The 22,422-nt window shown below is 45.8% G+C and overlaps 2 protein-coding genes across 2 annotated transcripts in view; one reads left to right on the top strand and one right to left on the bottom strand.

Moving 5' to 3' along the window:
- T265_08850 (hypothetical protein) overlaps positions 1 to 22,422 on the bottom strand; it is a gene marked incomplete at both ends in the record, with an annotated part of 74,075 nt that overhangs the window by 15,450 nt on the left and 36,203 nt on the right. Inside the window, one exon of the mRNA XM_009174762.1 lies at positions 8,157 to 8,593. Coding sequence (XP_009173026.1) covers positions 8,157 to 8,593 — 437 coding nt within the window. The remainder of the gene's footprint in view (positions 1 to 8,156; positions 8,594 to 22,422) is intronic.
- The window catches only part of T265_14683 (hypothetical protein), a gene marked incomplete at both ends in the record, with an annotated part of 14,236 nt that continues 5,992 nt past the window's right edge, over positions 14,179 to 22,422 (top strand). The window contains 4 exons of the mRNA XM_009174766.1: positions 14,179 to 14,296; positions 14,336 to 14,606; positions 17,487 to 17,696; positions 19,149 to 19,227. Coding sequence (XP_009173030.1) covers positions 14,181 to 14,296; positions 14,336 to 14,606; positions 17,487 to 17,696; positions 19,149 to 19,227 — 676 coding nt within the window. The remainder of the gene's footprint in view (positions 14,297 to 14,335; positions 14,607 to 17,486; positions 17,697 to 19,148; positions 19,228 to 22,422) is intronic.

The raw sequence follows: 22,422 nt of genomic DNA on the forward strand, positions 1-22,422 counted from the left end.
TATTGACGACAGGGATACACTTCAGTGCTGCACAACTATCGTAACTAAGAGACTGGACCGTAGCGTTGTGCAACGGTGTATGAACCCCCATGACTAACTGACGTACACCGCAGGCTGTCGGTGCGACACTCGCAGTCCCCTGCCAGGCTAGTCAATAGCAGAAAGTCTGAACAACAGTCTCCTGGTCCTTCAGCTTAGGGATTGGAACATATGTGCAGACCTTCCCTGTAAGCAACAGGCTGTCGGTACAGTCCCCTACCAGGTTAGTCAATAGTAGAAAGTCTGAACAACGGTCTCCTGGCCCTTCAGCTTAGGAATTAGAACATATGTGCAGACCTTCCCTGTAAGCATTGAAATTCACTTGCATTTCGCGGTAAACACCACCGCCTTGTGGTCAAGCTGTTGAGGGAAAGACTTCGGTTGGGGGCCTTAATCGTCCTGTCGAAATGCCGTTGCCTTAGCAGTGTCAATTAAGCGTATAAACCTGATCCCCATAACTAGTATTGAAATCATGTCACATTCGCCGTCTCGTGGTGCCATTACCTGTTGAACGCAGCAGGGCGGGTGAAATGACGTCTCCCTTCCTTCTCATTCAGATACTTTTTCCTCCCCCATTCCGCCACTAACCCTCTCCTTGCAGGAGCACTAGTTTGGGCTGATGACTCCGTTCGTCCTGCACCTTTTTGGCAGAAACATCGCGTCATGCTTTGCTGACATCCTCAGGAGGCTCGAAACCAACCTTCAAGCCAACACACCCAGTCTATATGGCTGCTTTAAATTTCTGCACCTTGAAGCATGCAGAAAAACAAGCTGCTCTTGTTATCACACTGGTGTCGCTTGGCACTGTTGTATGCTGTGTATCAGAAACAAGAAATCAAGACGCAAGCACAGTGGCTGAACTAACCGCCACATCACTCCCCACTCGTTTCAGGCTGCGTATCTCTGGCGATCCAGAGGCTGCTGCAGCAGGGGTTGGTGTTGTCCTAAGTCACCGGGTGGAAGGATCCTTGCTTGACAGGATACCCGTTGATAGTCGCCTCTGTGCGGTTCGTATGGCAATGTCTGTGAAAGAGTTTCACAAGAGGGAAGTTAGTCCGATTGTCTTGCTTAAGCTATGACACCATCAAAGACAACAACAACTACTACAGCTGTGTGCTGGCCCCAGGATGCTTTTCTGCAGTACTAATTTCCGAAATAGCCGAAATCGTCTGGCCACTTGGTGTCTTCAAACCGCGTGCTGGCCATGAACTCAAATCGATCACATTACCATCAGTTACCAATGGCGAGGATTAATAACTGACTGCCGCTGGTTTTGGGATACATTTGGTTCTAACGACGCCATCGACTGGAGTTCTTTCCCAGGGCTGCTTAAGGTGCGAACCTATAGCGTAGCAACTGACAAACCGACAGATCCGGATGTTAGATGAATTTATCAAAGGATTTACTGGAGTCTCTTCTAATTGCTCAACCATCAGGTGTGTACTCATTCTGGATTGAGATCGCCACCTCTTTGCATAGTGCTGGGAGTTTTGCCTGCGTTACGGCACTACCAGGCTCACTCAGGTACTGGATATCAGACCGAACAGTGGCACTGCTTAAATCTCAGAGAAACCGCAGCCGGTCCCGAACATGAATTGACGCCCTGAATCATCAGACGTCAAGTGAAATTGAGCGTGCAGGCCGACCGTGAATTCTGGTGGACACGGGAAGCTAAGGAAAAGAAAGAAGCTCAGGTAGCTGGTAGTGCCCGAAAACTAGTTCAGTTGACATGTGTGACTTGTTCCCGAAACCTTCTGTGAGCCAAACCATCAACGATCAGAATGGAGTGATCGTCTTAAGTAAAGAGGATTGCCTCGACCTGTTGACCGAATGCTCCGAACAACAGCTATCGTGGCCACCAGCTGCCATCCATCTGGAGCCCACACTTGACGTAGAACTTCTGTGGTCTCGGGGGTTTATGACTGCATATGTTTTCTCAAGCGCCGTTGAGCTTCTGGTCTGCATGTCCTCCCATTCGCATTGTTCATGGGTGGGGGTGAGGTCTTCATTCAGTACCTGTATGATCTGTTTGCTCTCATTTGGGAAAAGGAGTCTGTCCTAGACAACGGGAGAGTCGGTGATAGTGCCCATTTTCAAAAAAAGGCTCGTAGTGAGTGTGGGCGTCACTGGTGCTTTGTTGCCTTACGGTGGCACCTGAAGCACTGACTCGAGAGCAGCAAGAGGGTTTCCGGCGTGATAGAGGCACTATAGAAAGGCCATACGTACAAACGACCAAAATGCTGGTACTCCAGGATTTTCAAGACGCATTCGACTTGGTTGACCGGTTTGTTCTGCTTGACGCGCTTGCCATCAAGGAATGTCCGGGATTTCGTGAACATAATGCGTTTACTGTATTCTCCAGCTTCTGCGCATGTGCGAATATATGGAGAGCGCTCCAAAAATAAAATGAATCGTTCAGCTGTAACATCCGTCCGTTGCTTAGCTGCCATGCCACCCGAAGGAAGCGTGAGGACTGAGATACTACGAAGTTGTCCAAGATTCCTTGCAAAAAGTGATGTTCAATGAAGATGAGTCCAGCACCAGATGCTACGTTGGTTGGGACATGTGTTACATATGCCGAACCATCGTTTGCCGAAGAGAGTGCTGTTTTCCATGCCTCATTCAGAGTCATCATCATCATCATCAATGACAGCAACATCAGTGTTGGCACTGATGCTTCACTGCCGTACAACCATAAAGTTCGTTTAGTTATATATATATATATATAATATATATAATTGTATTAAAAGCCCTAAAGTGAAGAGAAGAGAAAAAGAGTGGGTGAGGGAGGGGACCTAGTGCTGGCCTATGTCAAGCGAAATCGTCTGGCCACTTGGTGTCTTCAAACCGCGTGCTGGCCATGAACTCAAATCGATCACATTACCATCAGTTACCAATGGCGAGGATTAATAACTGACTGCCGCTGGTTTTGGGATACATTTGGTTCTAACGACGCCATCGACTGGAGTTCTTTCCCAGGGCTGCTTAAGGTGCGAACCTATAGCGTAGCAACTGACAAACCGACAGATCCGGATGTTAGATGAATTTATCAAAGGATTTACTGGAGTCTCTTCTAATTGCTCAACCATCAGGTGTGTACTCATTCTGGATTGAGATCGCCACCTCTTTGCATAGTGCTGGGAGTTTTGCCTGCGTTACGGCACTACCAGGCTCACTCAGGTACTGGATATCAGACCGAACAGTGGCACTGCTTAAATCTCAGAGAAACCGCAGCCGGTCCCGAACATGAATTGACGCCCTGAATCATCAGACGTCAAGTGAAATTGAGCGTGCAGGCCGACCGTGAATTCTGGTGGACACGGGAAGCTAAGGAAAAGAAAGAAGCTCAGGTAGCTGGTAGTGCCCGAAAACTAGTTCAGTTGACATGTGTGACTTGTTCCCGAAACCTTCTGTGAGCCAAACCATCAACGATCAGAATGGAGTGATCGTCTTAAGTAAAGAGGATTGCCTCGACCTGTTGACCGAATGCTCCGAACAACAGCTATCGTGGCCACCAGCTGCCATCCATCTGGAGCCCACACTTGACGTAGAACTTCTGTGGTCTCGGGGGTTTATGACTGCATATGTTTTCTCAAGCGCCGTTGAGCTTCTGGTCTGCATGTCCTCCCATTCGCATTGTTCATGGGTGGGGGTGAGGTCTTCATTCAGTACCTGTATGATCTGTTTGCTCTCATTTGGGAAAAGGAGTCTGTCCTAGACAACGGGAGAGTCGGTGATAGTGCCCATTTTCAAAAAAAGGCTCGTAGTGAGTGTGGGCGTCACTGGTGCTTTGTTGCCTTACGGTGGCACCTGAAGCACTGACTCGAGAGCAGCAAGAGGGTTTCCGGCGTGATAGAGGCACTATAGAAAGGCCATACGTACAAACGACCAAAATGCTGGTACTCCAGGATTTTCAAGACGCATTCGACTTGGTTGACCGGTCTGTTCTGCTTGACGCGCTTGCCATCAAGGAATGTCCGGGATTTCGTGAACATAATGCGTTTACTGTATTCTCCAGCTTCTGCGCATGTGCGAATATATGGAGAGCGCTCCAAAAATAAAATGAATCGTTCAGCTGTAACATCCGTCCGTTGCTTAGCTGCCATGCCACCCGAAGGAAGCGTGAGGACTGAGATACTACGAAGTTGTCCAAGATTCCTTGCAAAAAGTGATGTTCAATGAAGATGAGTCCAGCACCAGATGCTACGTTGGTTGGGACATGTGTTACATATGCCGAACCATCGTTTGCCGAAGAGAGTGCTGTTTTCCATGCCTCATTCAGAGTCATCATCATCATCATCAATGACAGCAACATCAGTGTTGGCACTGATGCTTCACTGCCGTACAACCATAAAGTTCGTTTAGTTATATATATATATATATAATATATATAATTGTATTAAAAGCCCTAAAGTGAAGAGAAGAGAAAAAGAGTGGGTGAGGGAGGGGACCTAGTGCTGGCCTATGTCAAGCAGCCAAGCACAGACAGGGCCACGGGGACCCCATCCTGGAAGTCGCACAGCACCAACAACACCCAAACTCTTCGTGATCTCTTTCACGCCTTTTTGCCAGGTCATGTGTTGTCCACCTCGCGGTTTGCGCCATCCCGAAGGAGGCACGGAGAACAACACTCGTCTTGGTAGACGGTGTTTTGGCATGCGTAGCCCTCACTCAGAGTGGCTTAAACAGAAAGGTGGCCAACCCTTGACTTGGCAGAGGAGTATGAAGGAGATCACGAAACGCTTAGGTGCTGTCGGTGCTACTCGCCTTCCAGGATGGGGACCGCGTGATCCTAACTGTGCCTGGTTGGAGACACTACAAGATATGGCTGCCAACCGATGTCAGTGGCGTTCTTGTTGTCAGTTTCTATCCAGATCGCCCGAGTGAGTGTTTGGAGGTATAGGTACCTCGGAGTGATTGTGGTAAGCTAGCACTAAGTCCCTTCCCCGCCCACCTTTACTCTTTTCTTTACAATAAGGCTTTCAAATAAATCATGGTTGTACGGCCGTGAAGCGTCGGTCTTGAACACTGATGTCAGGCTGTCGATGATGATGATGTTGCTCACTACCTCCATTCCTGTTTAGTTTCGTAAAGCGAACACCGAACGGTCATGAAAACCTCACTCAGGAAAGCCTTGCCGACCTGGAATATGCAGACGATGTCGTCCTCACTTTCAATGGAGAAGGTTTAAGTGTTTTTGGATTTACTGACCGAAGTCATCCCGTCCTTTGGCATGCACTTTACATCCTCAAAGTGTAGGATTATTGTGCTAGATACGCAGTCTCTGAGCACACCAGTTAAAATCCGGGGAAAGGCACTGGAATCCGTGGACCAGTTTACGTACCTTGAAAGTTGTATTAGTTTTGATTGCAGTGTGACAGATGGAGTCATTGCACGAGTCTGCAAGGCTCGAGTCGCGTTTGCTAATGTGAGACACCATTGACGACATAAGGGCGCATTTCTGAATCTCAGGCTACAACGCGAGCTGTTTTGTTGAATGGCTGATAGACTTGTCCTGTTCGAGCAGCGTAACTGAGACGTCTTCGGGTTTTCGACCACCGTCGTTGCAGAACTATAGCTAGTGTAGCCTGGTTTCGACGAATCCGTAACGAGGCAATTACAAGATGAATGTTTGGTTGTGCAACAGGGACTTCAATCGAAGAGTATGTCCAGAACCAGAAGCTATGTTGATTAGGCAATGTACTGCGCATTCCTGACCATCGTTTGCTGAAGATAGCTGTTTTCCCAGCCCGATTTTTAGAGTGGCGAAAGCAGAGAGGTGGCCACCCTTTGACCTGGCAGAGGGGTGTGAGAGTGATTACAGGATGTCTGGGTGGTGTCGGTGGGACTCACCTTCCAGGATTTGGACCGCGTGATGTTCACTCACATGGTTGGAGACGCCGCAAAGTATGGCTGCTAATTAATGTCAGTGGCGTTCTTGTTGTCAGTTTCTATCCGGATAGCTTGACTGAGTGTCTGAAGGTGTAGGCACCTGAAAGCAATTGTGGTGGACTAGCAGTATGTCATTTTCCCATCCACTTCTTTCATTTCAATAAATCAGGGTTGTACGGCAGTGAAGCGTCAGTAGTGAACACTGATGCTGTGCTACCGATGACGGTGATGTTGCACAAGCATTGGGGCATACAGTAACTCATCACAGGGAATTAGAACTTTTTAAATCAAATTTTTATAGTTTAAAGGAGTACATCATCAGTGTGGACATTGATGTTTCACTGCCATAATTATCTTTAAAGCCCTAGTGTGAAAACAACAAAAGAAGAGCGGGTGAGAAAGGGGATGTAATGCTACCCTATGTCAAGCGTACACCTCCAAGCGCTCAATCGGACAATCTGGAAAGAAACTGACAGCACGAACGCCACTGACATCGACAAGCTGCCATTTCCCTCAGTGTTTCCAGCCAGGCACAGACGGGGTCACGGAGGCTTCATCCTGGAAGACGTACTACACCAACAACACCCAAACTCTTCGTAATCTCTTTCAGGTCCTTCTGCCAGCTCATGCGTTGTCCACCTCGCAGTTTGCGTTATTCTGAAGGAGGCACAGAGAACAACACTTGTCTCGGTAGACGGTGTTTTGGCATGCGTTGCACATGACCGAGCCATCGTAGCCGGTGGTGTCCGCCGAGGCCATGTCTCGCACCCATACAACAACCCAGCCCTTACTGTAGCCTGGTACACATGACCCTTAAGATCTGGTGGGATGCCATTTTGACGCCACAAGTGGCTCAAATTATCAGACGTGATTCGAGCCTTTGAGGTTCTGGCACTGACTTCATCAGACACATTTCCGTCAGAGCTAATATAACTACCGAGGTATTTAAAGTTTTCCACTATCTTCAGTGAGTCTCCTTCAAGTGTAGGGATATGTTCTCAGACTGCACTTTCTGAAGCATGACTTTGCACTTTGAAGGTGCAAAGCGCATGCCAAAAGACGGTATGATGGTGGTCAGTCTATTCAACAGGGCTTCAAAGATGAAGGCAATGTCATCTGAGTACTGCAGATCGACAAGGTTCTCACTAGCAACAATTTGAACACCGGAGTTTTGAAGACCTTCCAGCGTTCACCTCATTATTTCATCGGTGACGAAGTTGAACAAGAATGGGGAGAGTGGACATCCTTGTCTGACACCACTTTTTGTAGGAAAGCTTTTGGAGAGCCCACCATACACTCTCACCCGCCCAGATTTATGCAGATATAGGGGTCGGATTATGTTTACAAACGTCTGGGGCATACCCTGTTGAGCAAGTGTAGTCAACAGCACTGACCGATCGACAGAATTGAGCGCACCTTCGAAGTCAAGGAATACCGGGATTACGGGTCGTCTGTGCTCTAATACCTGACAGTGTGAAGGTGTGGTCAACGCAGCCTCTATCCGGTCTAAATCCTGCTTGATTCTCACTAGTTAGGAGTTCGCGTGCCACCGTAAGAGTTCGGAGGATCAGTGACGCCAGACGACGAATCAAACTAAATTCTTTGCGGTTACTACATTCACTTCGGGGGCGAGATGGCTCAAGTGCTTAGAGCGTGAATTTACTGACCGGACCGTCCGTGGTTCGAACCCGACTTCTGCCTCTCGACCTCTCTTGTCTAGGCTTAGGCAACCTGGCAGTATATCAGCCCTCGTGCATCCTTCGGTTGCATGGCAGCTAGGCACCGGAAGTGTGTTACAGCTTAACGATTTGTTTGGCAGTGAAGCATCGGTGTTGAACACTGATGCCATGCTGTCGATGATGATGATGACATTCACTTCGATTACCCTTTTCGATTCACCGCAGTTGTCTGGGATGGTCTCTTTCTCCCAGATAAACCCAAATAGGGTAGACAGTCACTGGCTGAGAAGTCCACCGCCATCCTTGAACAGAGCAGATGGAAGGTTGTCAGGACCAGCACCACGATGACGCCTGAGTAGGGAAATGCATTCGGACACTTCTCAGGCAGGAGGCGGCTCTATATTCACTGTCTGCCTTCCTGTTGGAGGCCACGCTTCTGAATTGGAGGTAGCAGGTGGCCAGCTGAACTGCTGCTCTAAGTACTGTGCCCATCGGTTCAAACGTTCTGCTTTGCTGCATATCAGGGTCCCCGATTATTTTGCTTACAAGAGATTTCCGAGGGCCAGTCGAACAAATCAAGTGGAACAGCTTGCGGACGATTCTAGTTTTCTTTACGTTTTCCATTTCTTCGGCCTTTCGTGCCCACCAAGCTTCTCGGTCTGCACGAACGCTCAGTTTCACCTGGCATCGGATGGTGCGTCGGGTGAAGATGTGGTTGCGGGCAAGAAGTATCTGTCGCCGGGTCTGCAGCAAAGACGTTGTCCTGTTTGATATCCAATGTTTGGGTGAGGTTCGCTGGGTTGTACTGCAAACAGAGTTTCCGATCTTGAGTAGTGCTATGGATGTGTGTTCCCAGTGGTCGTTTATATCCGACATCGTGCCGTCCGGCAGGTGTTCGAGGGGCTGGTTCTGATGGTTTCGTTTGATTTCTGGGTCAACTAGCTTGTCAGTGGCTAAGAGAGGTATGCGCTTTCTGCGTAGACCTGAAAAGCGCAATGAAAAGCAGCAACTTATAAGTGCTGATGTTCCAAAAGGAGTGACGCGTTGCTCGACCCTTCTCACCGATAACGGACGGTGATGTGGTCCATTTCCATTTGCGGCCTGTTTGTTGGTGGACACCAGGTTTTCAGATGGTTTCCGTTGTTCCGGAAATTCGTACTGCAAAGGAAGTCTGTGATCGGCATATTAAGTGGTCGTCGTTGTCCGTCCGTCTCGCGTCCAGTCCAAGACGACCACACAATCGGGCCTTAGCAGCGCTTAGTTCACCTACCTAGGTGTTCATTTCACCAACAGCCACAACGATATCTGAGCTTTTAGCCTGCTATAGAGTGGCACTTAGAGCGTCATAGAAACTCTCCTTGGCAAATTCGGAGCTATAGTCAGTTGGGGCGTAAACAAACAATAAACAAGGTGCGAATATCCGCAATGCCAAACCAGCCACACAGAGGCGACTATCAACGGGTATCGGGCTTTCCCGCTCGTTCGCTCAATACAAACCCACCTCAGCATATCAAGCTGCAGCAGTCTCTGTATCACCAGAGGTGCGCAGCCAGAACTAAGAAGAGAGCAAGGGGGCAGTCAGTTCGATCACCGTATTTGCGTCCTGCGTCCTTGTTTCTGACAGACAACAGACACCAATGGAGAGAGAACCCAGCGTACGCGCAAGAGCCCCCGGTTGACCTGCTTGCTTCAGTGTGCGAACATTGAAGGTGGCTAAGTAGACATGCTTTCGGCTGTTGCATGGTGCCATTAGTCCTGTCGCATTACTCGCTGTATACAACAGGACGGATAAGCAAAAACAGGCTACTGCACATATTTGCTCTTCTTACTCTCCTCACTCTTTCTAGCTACATCTCCACAGGACTAACAGTTCCCATTCCCTTTAGGTGCGATATCTATGACTCGGCCGCCACGACCACAGGCACTTCGAAATCCTCCTTCAAACCCCGACGCTCAACTCATGTGGTAGCCTTTAACGTCCTTTAGGAAGCCGGACAACAGACTTGTCTTTCATGTATGCTGGACTCGCTTTCTGTTGCTATGTACTGTCTGTCTGAAACGGGGATTCAAGGATGGTTGCTCAACTGACCTCCCTATCGGTTTCCATAAATGTTGGAGTTTATCAAACACTCACGATCTCCATTCGGGAAGTGATTTCGTCGTCCGTCGATCCGCCAGGACTTACTTGGACGTGATGCTTACACCACCATGGTTGAAACAACCGCTTCGGGTATCTTTTTGGAACTCGGTATACTCAGCTGTTGACACCAGTTCCATGGAACTGTAGGATACATATTTGCACTAAACGTATACACCGGAAGTAATCAGGATTTCTCAGATGTCATTGGCGGGTATATGGACTTCATCAAAGCTCTCTTGAACATTTGCTTTCTGTCTGAAACTATATTCGGTTTTCAGTCGGTTTATTGCCGGCGGTGTTTGATGTATTTAACATGTTTTAAACTGTTACCTATTTTCCTTTTGCAGATCCATCTTTGACGGCTACACTAGAGAAGACCGAAGGTCTTCCTAGAATTTGGTTGGTTATCGGCTTCTTGGCAGCATTCCACAATCACTGCACTGGTCGAAAATTTACTTGGGAATTGATATCTATCCGTATAAGGCGGGACAATTTTGTCCGCCATTTCCGGCTGTCATGATGTAACTGACATCTTAGATTCCGGGTTGACATTCCTTTGCACCTGTTGGGATGTCTGATAGTTCTGATAAAGTCGACCTGTCAACATCGCACCGCATTGTAGCGGCCTCTGTTGGTGGCATCATGACGGCCCTGATTATGACCCCCCTTGATGTTATCAAAATTCGAATGCAGGTAACTGATAACTTTTGTTAGTCAGTCGCGTTTTAGTCTCAAGGGATCACTGCCACAAACAAGTGCTTCTTGTACTGTAATGGCTTGATGGATCATCTGTGCACTTGTCCTCCTGGCGCGAACTTTATTCCATGGTACAAAAGGCCCGGCAAATTTGCTGGAACCTGGGTGGGTCCTAATTCTCACCCTCATACAGATATTTCACCCAACTGTATGTACCATGGGGGACATTCATCAGTCGGGATTTTATCTCCACGGCCTATTCGCCTAACCGTAAGAGATTAGTTATTCCGTACACGCTTGCGTAGTTGTCCATTCATGTTGTCATCTCTGGTATTTGGAAACTTATGGTAGCCTCAGGGTGAATACGAGAGTAATCAATGAGAAAGATATCAGTTTCGCTTCTTATTCGGTGGTGAACACGAGAGCAATCAATGAGAAAGACATCAGTTTCGCTTCTGATTCGGTTGTATATATTTAGTATGATCTGATCAACTGTTGGTATCTTGTTATTGAACTCGCTTGTTATGTTTATTTCGTTTTCGAGATACCACCGAACGTTCGTGGTTCGCGTGATGATGCAGCTGTTTTTTTGCTGCATCTTGTTTGAATCAGAAGTCGGATTAGTCAGAATTTGCTTGGTTTATGGAGTACAATGTTTGGATGCAACACTGTTGATGATGATCCGTCACAGTTCCAGTAGATTTCCCCAAAGATTTTGCAATTTTGGAAACTAAAGTCTAATCATACACATAGAACCGCTACGGTTATCTCCTACACCACAAGTCCCTTGGATTCAGGGCAGTTAACCAAAAAACAGCGGCAAGTGATGTCACCCTGGGGCGAGCCAACTTCGATCATTATGACTATAACTCGTTATTGGTGATTTGGTGGCATTCTCTGTCAGATATCAAGTGCTGGGCTGTTTCAGGATACACTGAAAACTAATTGATATTTGAATGTCGTAAACCGTAGATTCAGCTGCGATTCAGCTGAGTCTGTCATCGGAACCAAATTGGTGTGCAGATTAGTGTATATGTCGTACTTTATACGTATTGAAGGAAGCATCCTTGAGACAAACCCAAATAGTTTTATCTTTCTAGAGATAGGATTCATTCTCGTTGATAAGGAATTAGTCTGGAACGACGCTCCCACAATGTATAATGACTTCATTCTTTCTGAACTTCAGTGACTTTATCAGTGCTTTTTCACTTACAAATCTGACTTGCTAAAGCTAATAGAGTATAAACACTCACGTGTATTGAGTTGAGTGCTGCTACCCCAATGTAATATCAGCCTAACCCCCCATGCTAGTCACATGTTCTGCTTCCTTTAGCTTTTTTATGATTCGTTACCATAGTTTGTGCGAGGTAAACTGATATATTTGGACCAGTTCAACTAAAGTGCCATACTGACTGTTATTTAGTTTGACAATTTTTTACTGTTTGCTTCGTCACTCAATTTAAATCGCACTAAAAGTGCATGGATAAACATCATGTTCCACCTTTTGTCAGCTAGGTATTGTTCACTGTCAGTTACTCTGAAGAAGCTTGGGTCAGTAGTGCCCGCCAAAACGCAACAAGTTTGGGGCTGCAGTTGTTTCATTCGGTATTTGGAAACGAAGTATTTGGGATCATGTCTGAACAGATGCCTAACGGATTTTGTAAGCGAACTAGAGAACCTGGGGTATGATCAAGAAGAAAGATTTGAATGTGACTGAAACTCATCATGTGTCGAAATTGAGTTAGGAGGACCCCGTAAAGCCAAGCCAGATAAAGATATCTTCACTGTTCGGTTTGTAGGGCAACCATTCATTGATCTTGGAATTATCGAAACTTTATGGGCAAGCGGAAAATAGTCCATTCTCGGTATCCTCAGGACCAGTTGGTAATGTACCGAGAATTCTGGTGAAGAAAACAAGCTGGAGTACGTACTGGTTGTTCGGGTTAATTTCCAACTGAGTATCTTTTTGTGCGGAGTGTGTGATTCGAGGTATTCAACGTTAAAAAGGAACTCGGAGGAAACCGTCTTCCCGTTTGAGGAGTTTCCTCTAAAAAAGGAATCTAACGCGAATTAAGTGGGTCGTTGTTTTATTCCCATGCAACTAATTGATTGTATATGGATAGTTAGTCACACTGCTGCTCACCTGCTTGTGACCGAACGGTTTAGTCAACTACTGACCAGGAGGTTCCGAGTTTGAATCTCGCTGGATATTTGTGAGGCCCGCACTGCTGTCTGCTCTTATTAAACAGTGTGCTCCTCGGCTTTTCAGCATAGGTTGACTTCATCCGCATTACGAATTCTCAATTGACAAAGAAGAAAATTGAAAGTTTTCGACACCGATTTAAGCCATTGACTCAGTGTGGCATAATTAAGCGTATCCATTATCTGCTGATGGTTGACTAAACCCTGTTGAACTTGCGCAGCACGATGGACACAATTCAGAGCCTACTTCGACTCCTTCAGATACTCATAACCGAACAAAACTTATGAAAGCAGGGCATAGCTGGGTGAAAGGTTGTTGTCTCTTGCTGAGCGCTAGTGCAGCTCTGTATCAGTCCCTTAGCTTCCTGCTCCGCCCACTATGGTGTATCAAAAGGCACGGTATCTCGACACAACCCTTTATGGAGACAAAAGAAAATTATCACAACTGCTCAACACTGATAAAGCTGTTAGTGATGGTGACGATGTCTACTCTTGGCCTAGGTGTCTAATTTCTCTCGCCAGTCGAGTAAACAGAATTGTATGAACGCGGGTTTCGGGATCAATTTTGATAAGTGGTGCAGCGCCGAGGCACTGACTACTGGACAAGGCCTCCAGATATCCTCCGCCCTTAGAACTTTTCCCCCTTAAAATCTAACTACACTATTTGTGATCCAGCCGTTTGTTATGTTTCAGCGTTGACTGCTGGGTGACAATTGCTTGTGGTACTTGAAGTTTTGAAGTCTCATCTTGAGGAGGCAATTGTCTGATGGTTACTATTTAGACTAAAGTAATAAACCCGGTCGTTGATACTTAACACTTTTTCAACCCTGTATTCTTCAGCTGTTCACCTGACGTGTTGTGCACGTTTGTTTAGCGCCACCTAGAACTATTTGACTGCACAGTGGTTAGAGCGCGAATTTAGTGATCGGGAATTCTTCGATTCGAACCCTACCTCTGCGTCTCGACTTCTATCTAGGCTTGGGCAACCTAGGGAATTCTTCGATTCGAACCCTACATCTGCGTCTCGACTTCTGTCTAGGCTTGGGCAACCTGGCAGTACCCAAGCCCTCGTACTTCCTTCGGGTAACATGCCAGCTAGACACCGAAAAGCTGAACGATTATCTTTACTATCTATCTTATCTTTCTAGCTTGTTGAACCTTGCTGAAGAGCTTTCGGCCAAGAACAATTTGCGTATGGTTTCGAATAAAGTTACAGTCAGAATACTTGCCTAGAAGCACGCAAATCATCCATTATTGGAAACCTATTTCTGAAAATCAATAGTGATACCACCACGTTATACGTGTTGTTAGTTTGTCTTCGATCCTATTCATGAGTGGATTCGAGTTGCGCACTGGATTAGGTATTAGCCCGGAAAACTTTGTGTTTCGCGAATAGTGGCGACAAACGATCCTGATGCCCCACAGTTGCATTGAAGGTTACCTGCTTAACAACGTGAATGTATCGATACCTATCCATTGTTGTTTTTACTCTACATTTTCCATATTTTGACAATTAGTCTATCATTTCAGACAAGCCGGGCAGCCTTTCAGCTGAATATGTGTACGCTTTGTTTTTTTTTACTTTACTTTGTAAAATTGTGCGTAATGAAGGTATATGGTCACTTTGGAGTGGACTGTCACCTACCCTGTAAGTCTAATGTCAAAGAGGTTCACGGGCAAATGCTAGTGTCATGGCTCTGCCACAAACGGTGATTTATTACACTTTGAACGATTGGCTGAAGGAGATCGTCGGCTACACACATGCCCAACGCAGTCGAGCGGTGGGGACGCATTTGGATTTATCGGCTACGGATTGGATACCTGGTCTAGTTGGTGGAGTGTCTCGCGTCTGTGCAGTTGCAGTGATTTCCCCACTCGAATTGTTGCGGACAAAGATGCAGTCATATGCCATGACTCCAGAACGTCTTATTCAGACCTTGAAGGACGCTATTAGTCAGGTGAGCCATGACAACTGTGGTATAAATTACCCCGAAGGTTTCACTTATTTGTCCAATCATTGGGTTGTTACGTAACTCAGTCCTTTATTCGGCAGTGAAATCAAGGTGTATTTCGTGGGTATCATAACGACATATCTTTAGAGCACTGTCCTGGTACTTCACTATTTGGTGGCAAATTTCCAGATATTTTTCAAGAATGAAGTACTGTAACAGAGTATCATGAGCCATCCGGTAACGATCGATTCACTTGTAGTTGCTCCCTGTTTTCAAGGAAATCTACTAAGCCAAAGACGGTGATGTCCTGACATTTTGTCCTAGTACTCCGCAAGACGTGTATTGGATGCAGTTGCATCCCTTTTTTGTCATCTGCCGTTTTTTGGCGAGGTACATATCTTTGCAATCTTATGTGGATCGCAAAATATTATGGCAGATGACTTATCGGTATGGCGCATTTCGACTGCTCTTGTCTAGATTTGAGCAACCTGACGGTATCTCAGCCCTCCTACTTCCTCCGAGTGGCATGGCAGCTAAGCGTCGAAAGAGTACTACGGATGATCGACTGCATATTCTGTTTGTCTTTTTAAATCTGATGGTTTTCCTTACGATTTTCTTGATTTGGAGTTTGTAAAGTGAACAGTTCAAAATAGGAACGGTGAAGAAACGAAGGTCGAACAATCCCAGTACGGTTTATTGCGTCAGCCTGACTTCTGATTGACTGACCAATAACCACATTTCTAAGGAGTCTTACAAGACTGACTGAAACTCGCGGACAACCCCCCCTTCGCGATTGCATTGTGTTCATTGTTTGTTTTTTACCACAGCGGAAGATTTGGAAATGTAATTCTCGTCCCTCAGAGAGTATTGTGGTTTTTCTTTAAACACAAAACTAATTTTCTCCTCCAGGTTTTTAGAAAACTCGAGTAGCGTGAGGTTGTTCGGGGAGGGGGAGCGGGGTTTGAAACGTTGGGAGCTTGTCCGTTGTAGGCTTCTGAAAATTCCCATTTAAGGTGAGGACAAAGGTGATTTCACGAGTGCATCGTCCGGATTGTTTTTTGGGCTGTACAGTTCCACGGACCAAAGCAGAGATACACAAGGTCTGGACCATCGTTTGTTAATTGCCGTAAGATTGATGTAGTGAATTGAAGGTATCAGTATAACTGATGCGGGTAAGTCTTTGAGTTTTCAACAATCGGTCTCCGGGAGAGGCGATTTGGTGCAGATTATCTCTAACGTCTGTAGTGGTACCCCTATGCTAAGTATATTCGTCAACACTCGTCAGTGCATGTTCAGAAATTGGTTCGCGAATCATCAGAATTGGCCTATTGACAATAAGAACGATAGTATAATTACTGACAATAATAGTAATGGCGATAGTACTTCTCTTTCTCTTTCCAAAGACGGCTCTTGCAAAAAGCCAAGTGTTCCTTGTCTGGATGTGTTTATATGAGTAGAGCAGATTTCATCGCAGCCTGTTCGTTTGGCTGAATTTACTTTGTATGTATTTGTGTCGATGATAGCTCAGTGACTTTTCTATAGTCTATGGTCACTTACCGTACAACCATTTTAGAACCTTCTAACGAGTTTAGGGATGGGTGTAACATTTCTGGTGGTCTTTCTTTCATTGCCGTCCCGAATATCTCAGTTCTATTAGATGTGCATCCATAAGCGAAGGCGACTGCGGTAATCCCATGCCTTTTTAACAACTCCATGGGGACCATCTGAAGTTGGCTTAGGGGTATTCGTAGCCATTTCTCTGCTTGGACCGTCCTTCCATTAGATCCTTATAGGGTCTTCCATATGCCACTAATTTCCAAACTTTAAGATGGCCTTAACTGACTCATCTTTCTCAGTTGCATCAGTGAGCTTTCCTGCAGTTTTGGTTGCAAGTTTTCCAGCTAACTGTCCTGCAAACTGATTCTTTCTCAGTGCATCAGTGAGCTTTCCTGCAGTTTTGGTTGCAAGTTTTCCAGCTAACTGTCCTGCAAACTGATCTGTTTGAGTGTAGATGGACAAATGTTGAACCAATGGTAACTTGTTTCCCAAGTCACAATCCACTCTGAAAAAACCTTCATTGTCAACAAGCCGTTTCAGTGTACTGGAGAAGCTCGAAGTAGTCCGACCTCTACGTCACCTTAACTGGTTATTGACAACTAGTCGCACAATTAGTAGTGGTCACTGTCGAAACAGTTGATCTCAAAGACGGCGACGACAGTTGGTCGCCTTTTGGACTTACGCGTGGATGGTCATGAGTCTATCTTATTTATGGAGACACTGCTGGGAGGGGCGCTAATTCGTTGAATCTCAATTGTTTCAACTGTTTATGGCAGTCATACCTTAGCAAACCTAGTTCTCATGGTTGGTTTGCAGTTTTCTGAAGCGCAACTTCGGTGAAGCGGTTGCGGTCTGGCGTCAACTTTACATCCACCCCATCACTTCCTATCATATACTGCCAAAGCCTTCTTAAACCGAATCCAGTTTGGTTGCAACCGGCGAGACCCGTTCTTATGTCTGAAGATGGACAAGTTTCCCTTTGTAATAAGAATCGACCCATCTTCCCATATATGCATATGTATATGACGGGGATTGTTGAAGTCAGCTGATTCCACCTCCAGCCGGAGACTGCAGCTATTTAAGGTGTCACATAGTGGTTGTCCTGGAGTTACAGACGCATGGAACAACTGGTAGCAGAGCAAGCTGAGTTACCGAACTATGTTGCTGATAATTTAAAGGCCTTTTTTCTACGCAATTGATCAACCAACTTCTCTTAGTTTGAAGTTCCTGACGTTGGTTTCACTATAATTTAGCTGCGATTATTGATACTGTATTGCAATTATTGCTTCTAGTGGTGCGGTTATCGCTTTACTTCCGCTAATCATACAGAGTGGCCTACAGAGTCTTTGGACGGGAATGGGACCAACACTACTTCGCGATGTGCCCTATTCGATGATTTGTTGGCTGGTATTCGATTACCTGAAATCCAGATACCTGGTCGGACAACTCAGTGGCGTTCATTTCAACGTGTCGGATTCTGTGAAACTTCCCGTGCTCCCATATGGCTATGCTTTTCTGTTTGGTGCAACTGCCGGCCTGGTAAGTCCTGATTCGCTCTACTCTTGAATATCCGGGTGTCACGTCTGTGCTCATTCTATTCGATTAACGATAGGGCGTCCTTTCAGCTTTCCTGATTTCTGGTTTCAATACATAGAGAACAAGTAAAACCGATCGAAGTGAGTTTTCATTACCAATCGAGGTGACGTCTTCAGTGATGGAATACGTGAATCTCGAAGACCCACTCAACTCCGCACTGATGATGTCACGTTGCTTGGCAATGGAATGTCTACAATCCAACTGCCAAGTTTGGCGAACGGATCGACAACCAAGAATTTAGGTCCAGTTAGGCAGGAAATTAAAAGTCAGTTCACCTAACCAAACCTGATAGACTTTTCTGTCCTGAAGTGTGTTGGAGCCGGGTATGGAGTATTGAAAACGTTACTATCGCACACTGTGTTGTTCCGGATTATTATTAGATCTTCACATTATTTTCAATAACGTCTAGCTTTTGCACGCTCTGATACATAGCAATGGCATTCAGCGATGTAGGGAACATCAGCAGTAAAAGTTGATAGAACCATTCGCTTGAGTCTGCCTTCTGTACTCCGAGCGATAAGTTTTCTGCACGTTTTCATAGGACACTGTTGTCCTGTGCACGCCTTGAGTTTTCGACTATGGTATGACGGGCGTTATTCTCAGAGCTTGTTCAAAATCTTGGTCCTGGTATGCGTTTGAACCTCACCCCTCACCTCCAACGGTAATGAGGTTCTTAGAACCACAAATGTCCCACCCAGTTCTGCCAGGACGACGCCTACTCAACTTTGGCTACTTTGGCTAACCTCAAATCGATCCTAGTCCACCTCAAAGCTATGACTCACCCATGCCTTCAGACTCTTCGGTCAGATTCCAGAGTATACAATGATATGAGTGTATCCTTACTATCCTGACCTGCAAATTGTGAACAGATAGCAGTTCGAAAAAAATATGAATTCAAACGAATTAGATGTGGTTGTAGTGTCATGAGTTTATGTTCTACCAACCTCTGGTAGAGGAGATTGTGGTCTGTATTCCATTATCTTTTAACGTACTTTCGGGTAGAACCAACTGAACCGACGGTCGTTCATTCGTTCATCTATCCGGGTTTGTACGCTGCCGATGTATGTAAAGTCACATGAGTTGGGTGAGAGTAGGAGCTTTTATTGATATCTGGTATTATAATGACAACTGCATGTGGCTTATAACTTACAATTTAAACGAAGTAGCTTGAATTTAGTGAATTTGACTAGACCCAGAGGCAAGGTTTTCTGCACTACCAAGTTGTCGCATTCGTGTGCGCCGTTGTCACTGTCGTGCTCCGAATCTTTGCATAACGCACAGCTGCTTCCTTGTTCCGCATCTGTTGACATCTTCATTGGTGTCATCGACATGATGTTGTGTACCGCTTCTACCGAATTTCCGAAGCGCTAATGCACGTTTTCCTACTTCTTGCAGTGCGCTGGTGTTTTAACTCATCCGTTCGATGTGATAAAGACGCATCGTCAGGTCGAACTCGGTGAAGCTTTGGTTCATGGTGAGTGTAACGCTTTGTCTGGTATGTGTGGTGTTCGTGACTCAGGATAGTTCACTAAATATGCGATTGATCAGTTGTGTTATTCGTGTGATCAGATTGGATTTTGTCGTTTTTTCTGTTGTGTAGATAGAACGATCAGTGGAGGGTGTCAGCCACATACAGACAGCTAATAAGTAGACAACTTTATCTGTGGATCGTGGAGGGACTTGTGGAATTTGCCTTCACATCACCCTTGTTCGCCCAGTCTGTGTATGCAAACACCCGATAGAAGGAATACTGTTCACGCAAGAGCGGTGTGAACGGAAAAACAACTACAGTTCAGTTCACCAAGGACACTTGTGCGAGATGACGCAATTATCCCTTATTTAGGTGTGGCTCTTTTGCGGAAGTTTTTTAGGTATTAATTCATAATGCCTGAACGGCTCCAGAGACCTGTCGAGGTGATGTATTCACTGTTCGTGAATCTCCACAATCGTGACACCTGTAGTTTCAGTTATGCAAGTATACAGACAGGATACTCGGAAAACGTGTCACGTCGCTTAACGTCCGCAGTATGATTCACGTTCATTTGTTTGGTCGTTACATTTGTCAGTATCAACTCTAGAGTGGTTTGTTACTCTTAGCTCATTGCAGCAAATGGTCCCATCTTTGGAAAACGGCAGATGTTAGCAAACAGGACGTATTATTTTTGAGGCTTTCAGTTTGTCCTGAATTTGAGAGGCCCGTAAACAGCCCCTAATAAACTTGCTCGTGAAGGAATGACTGATCAAGGCAAGTGACTATTTCCTGAAGAAAGATGAGTCGGCTTCAGTAGCCAATGAATTTCAATCTGAAGCACGGCCTGCATATATAGACAGCCAGTCTGTTCTTAGTGGTGCATAGCTTAAAAAGATCACATCCAGGTGTTCCATGGTTACCTTGATGGTATTGATCGTGGTCACTAATTTCATAGAATACTTACTTGACTTGTTTCTTTTCTTGAACAGAAACAATTTGTCCCTTGATACGATAGTACTTCATCATTCGGTGACACGGCTGACTGCGTGAATTACACTCACATGCACGGCACGTCATACCTGGCTTCGTTACTCGCACCTTACAAGGGATCGGAAGTGAGGCCTTCTCGATTGAGAAGCCCCTGTTCATTTTTACTTCTTTTGCTTTCTGCTCTCGGCCTGAATGGGCACGTAACTTCCAACCTGTCTACACCGTTAGCGTCAGCTTCAAAATTTACGTATCGACCAGAGTTTCTATGGTGCGCCCGCTTCTTACAAGTTAGTTCAATTCGCTCACGGTTGCAATTTCTGGTTTCGCTAAAGCAGTTAAAGCAGTGTACGGTAGCCCAATATTTACTCAATACTCCTCAATCATTACCACCGTTTTCGCCGTTCAAGCCTTTTGTTGTAGTTTGAGTAAGTAGCATAAAAAACCACTCGTTCGTAATGACGCACTTCTCGTTATCATGCATTGGTCACGCATATGCACTCGCTGTAGCAGAGGGGAGATAGTGCTTCGCACAACTCAATACTATTAAAGCCTCACTTTTCTCGGATAGAAAACCGCGCTGCTGTTTCCGCTACATTTCTCACCTTTTCCCCAAGGGAAGTATTGTACCGATAACTTCGTGATATGTAGTCTTGTTTTTTCGTCCTTTTCCTTTTTTTCTTATCTGTATCATTACGTTGCCTCTGCTATTGGTGTGAAAAACCCAGCAAAAGTGATAACATTGTCGATCTGGTGCCAAAACACTCTCACAATGTGTTGCAGGGGTAGGACAAAGCCCTAGAACACGACTGTTACGCCTGTCATGAAAGTTACTCATTCGCTGCAACTCGTAACGTGCAACAACTTGGGACTCAATGAACACTGCTCGGACCCGTCACAAACCGTAGCCATTTCTCTCACCCGTTCAGGGCCGATTCTCCTCCTAATCTGCCTTTTACCATCCATTGTAGATCGGACCTACTCCAAATCAACTTGGATATCCCTCCGTCGGCTGTACAGTTCAAGTGGGCCTCGAGCTATGTTTGTTGGTAGGTTACCTATTATTGACTGTTATCTATATTGATGGATGTTAGAAGTTGCATCAGGCACTCAGGGGAAGTTCAATAAGACATCATTTTAACGTTACGATCGCTTTTAACCTTATTTATCAAGTTCATTCTGGGTTGCCGAAACAATTCTACCCGAGAACTTAGCGGCTAATGAAACAATCGGCATAACTATATTAACAAACTCCCTATGGTATTCCATAGGGCTTTGCAAACACTGTACTTGGCTTGTTGACATAAATCGTTTGCCGTGTCAAATGTTGCTGGCATTCTTTCTACTGTCCGTGCTGCAGAGTAATCTTGCCGAAATTCTCCGCCTCCCTGGAGTTGTCATTTTCTTGACGGAACACTACTGATTAGGTCGCTGAAAATACTTTGACAGCCCATGACCAGTTTCATCCTTTTTCGGGCCCACCCGAACAGACACAGTCCCTCAGTTTTCGTCAACATTATATCTTTATTTGTCACAAATTAGACGCCAAATGCACTCATTTGTTCAGTAATTTGGTCTTAACGGGAAACTAAACTGAATTTCAGATGCCTCTCTCGTTTATGCCATTCAACTCACATGCACGTCATCCCATACCTAGCTTCGTTACTCGCACCTTTCAAGGGATCGGAAGTGAGGCATTCTCGATTGAGAATCCCCTGTTCATTTTTTTTCTTTTTCCTTCTGCTCTCGGCCTGAATTGGCACGTAACTTCCAAACTGTCTACACCGTTAGCTTCAGCATGACATCAGTGTTCAGCACCGATGAGCTTCAGCAATCAGTGTTCAGCACCGATGCCTCACTGCCGTACAACCATGACGTATTTGAAAGCCTTATTATAAAGAAAACAATAAAGGAAGGTGGCGAAGGGACTTAGTGCTAGCTTACCACAATCATTCCGAGGTACCTATACCTCCAAACACTCACTCGGGCGATCTGGATAGAAACTGACAACAAGAACGCCACTGACATCGGTTGGCAGCCATATCTTGTAGTGTCTCCAACCAGGCACAGTTAGGATCACGCGGTCCCCATCCTGGAAGGCGAGTAGCACCGACAGCACCTAAGCGTTTCGTGATCTCCTTCATACTCCTCTGCCAAGTCAAGGGTTGGCCACCTCTCTGTTTACGCCACTCTGAATTGGGCATGGAAAAC

This window comes from Opisthorchis viverrini, assembly GCF_000715545.1.
Source record: "Opisthorchis viverrini unplaced genomic scaffold opera_v5_239, whole genome shotgun sequence".
Classification (NCBI taxonomy): Eukaryota; Metazoa; Platyhelminthes; class Trematoda; order Opisthorchiida; family Opisthorchiidae; genus Opisthorchis; species Opisthorchis viverrini.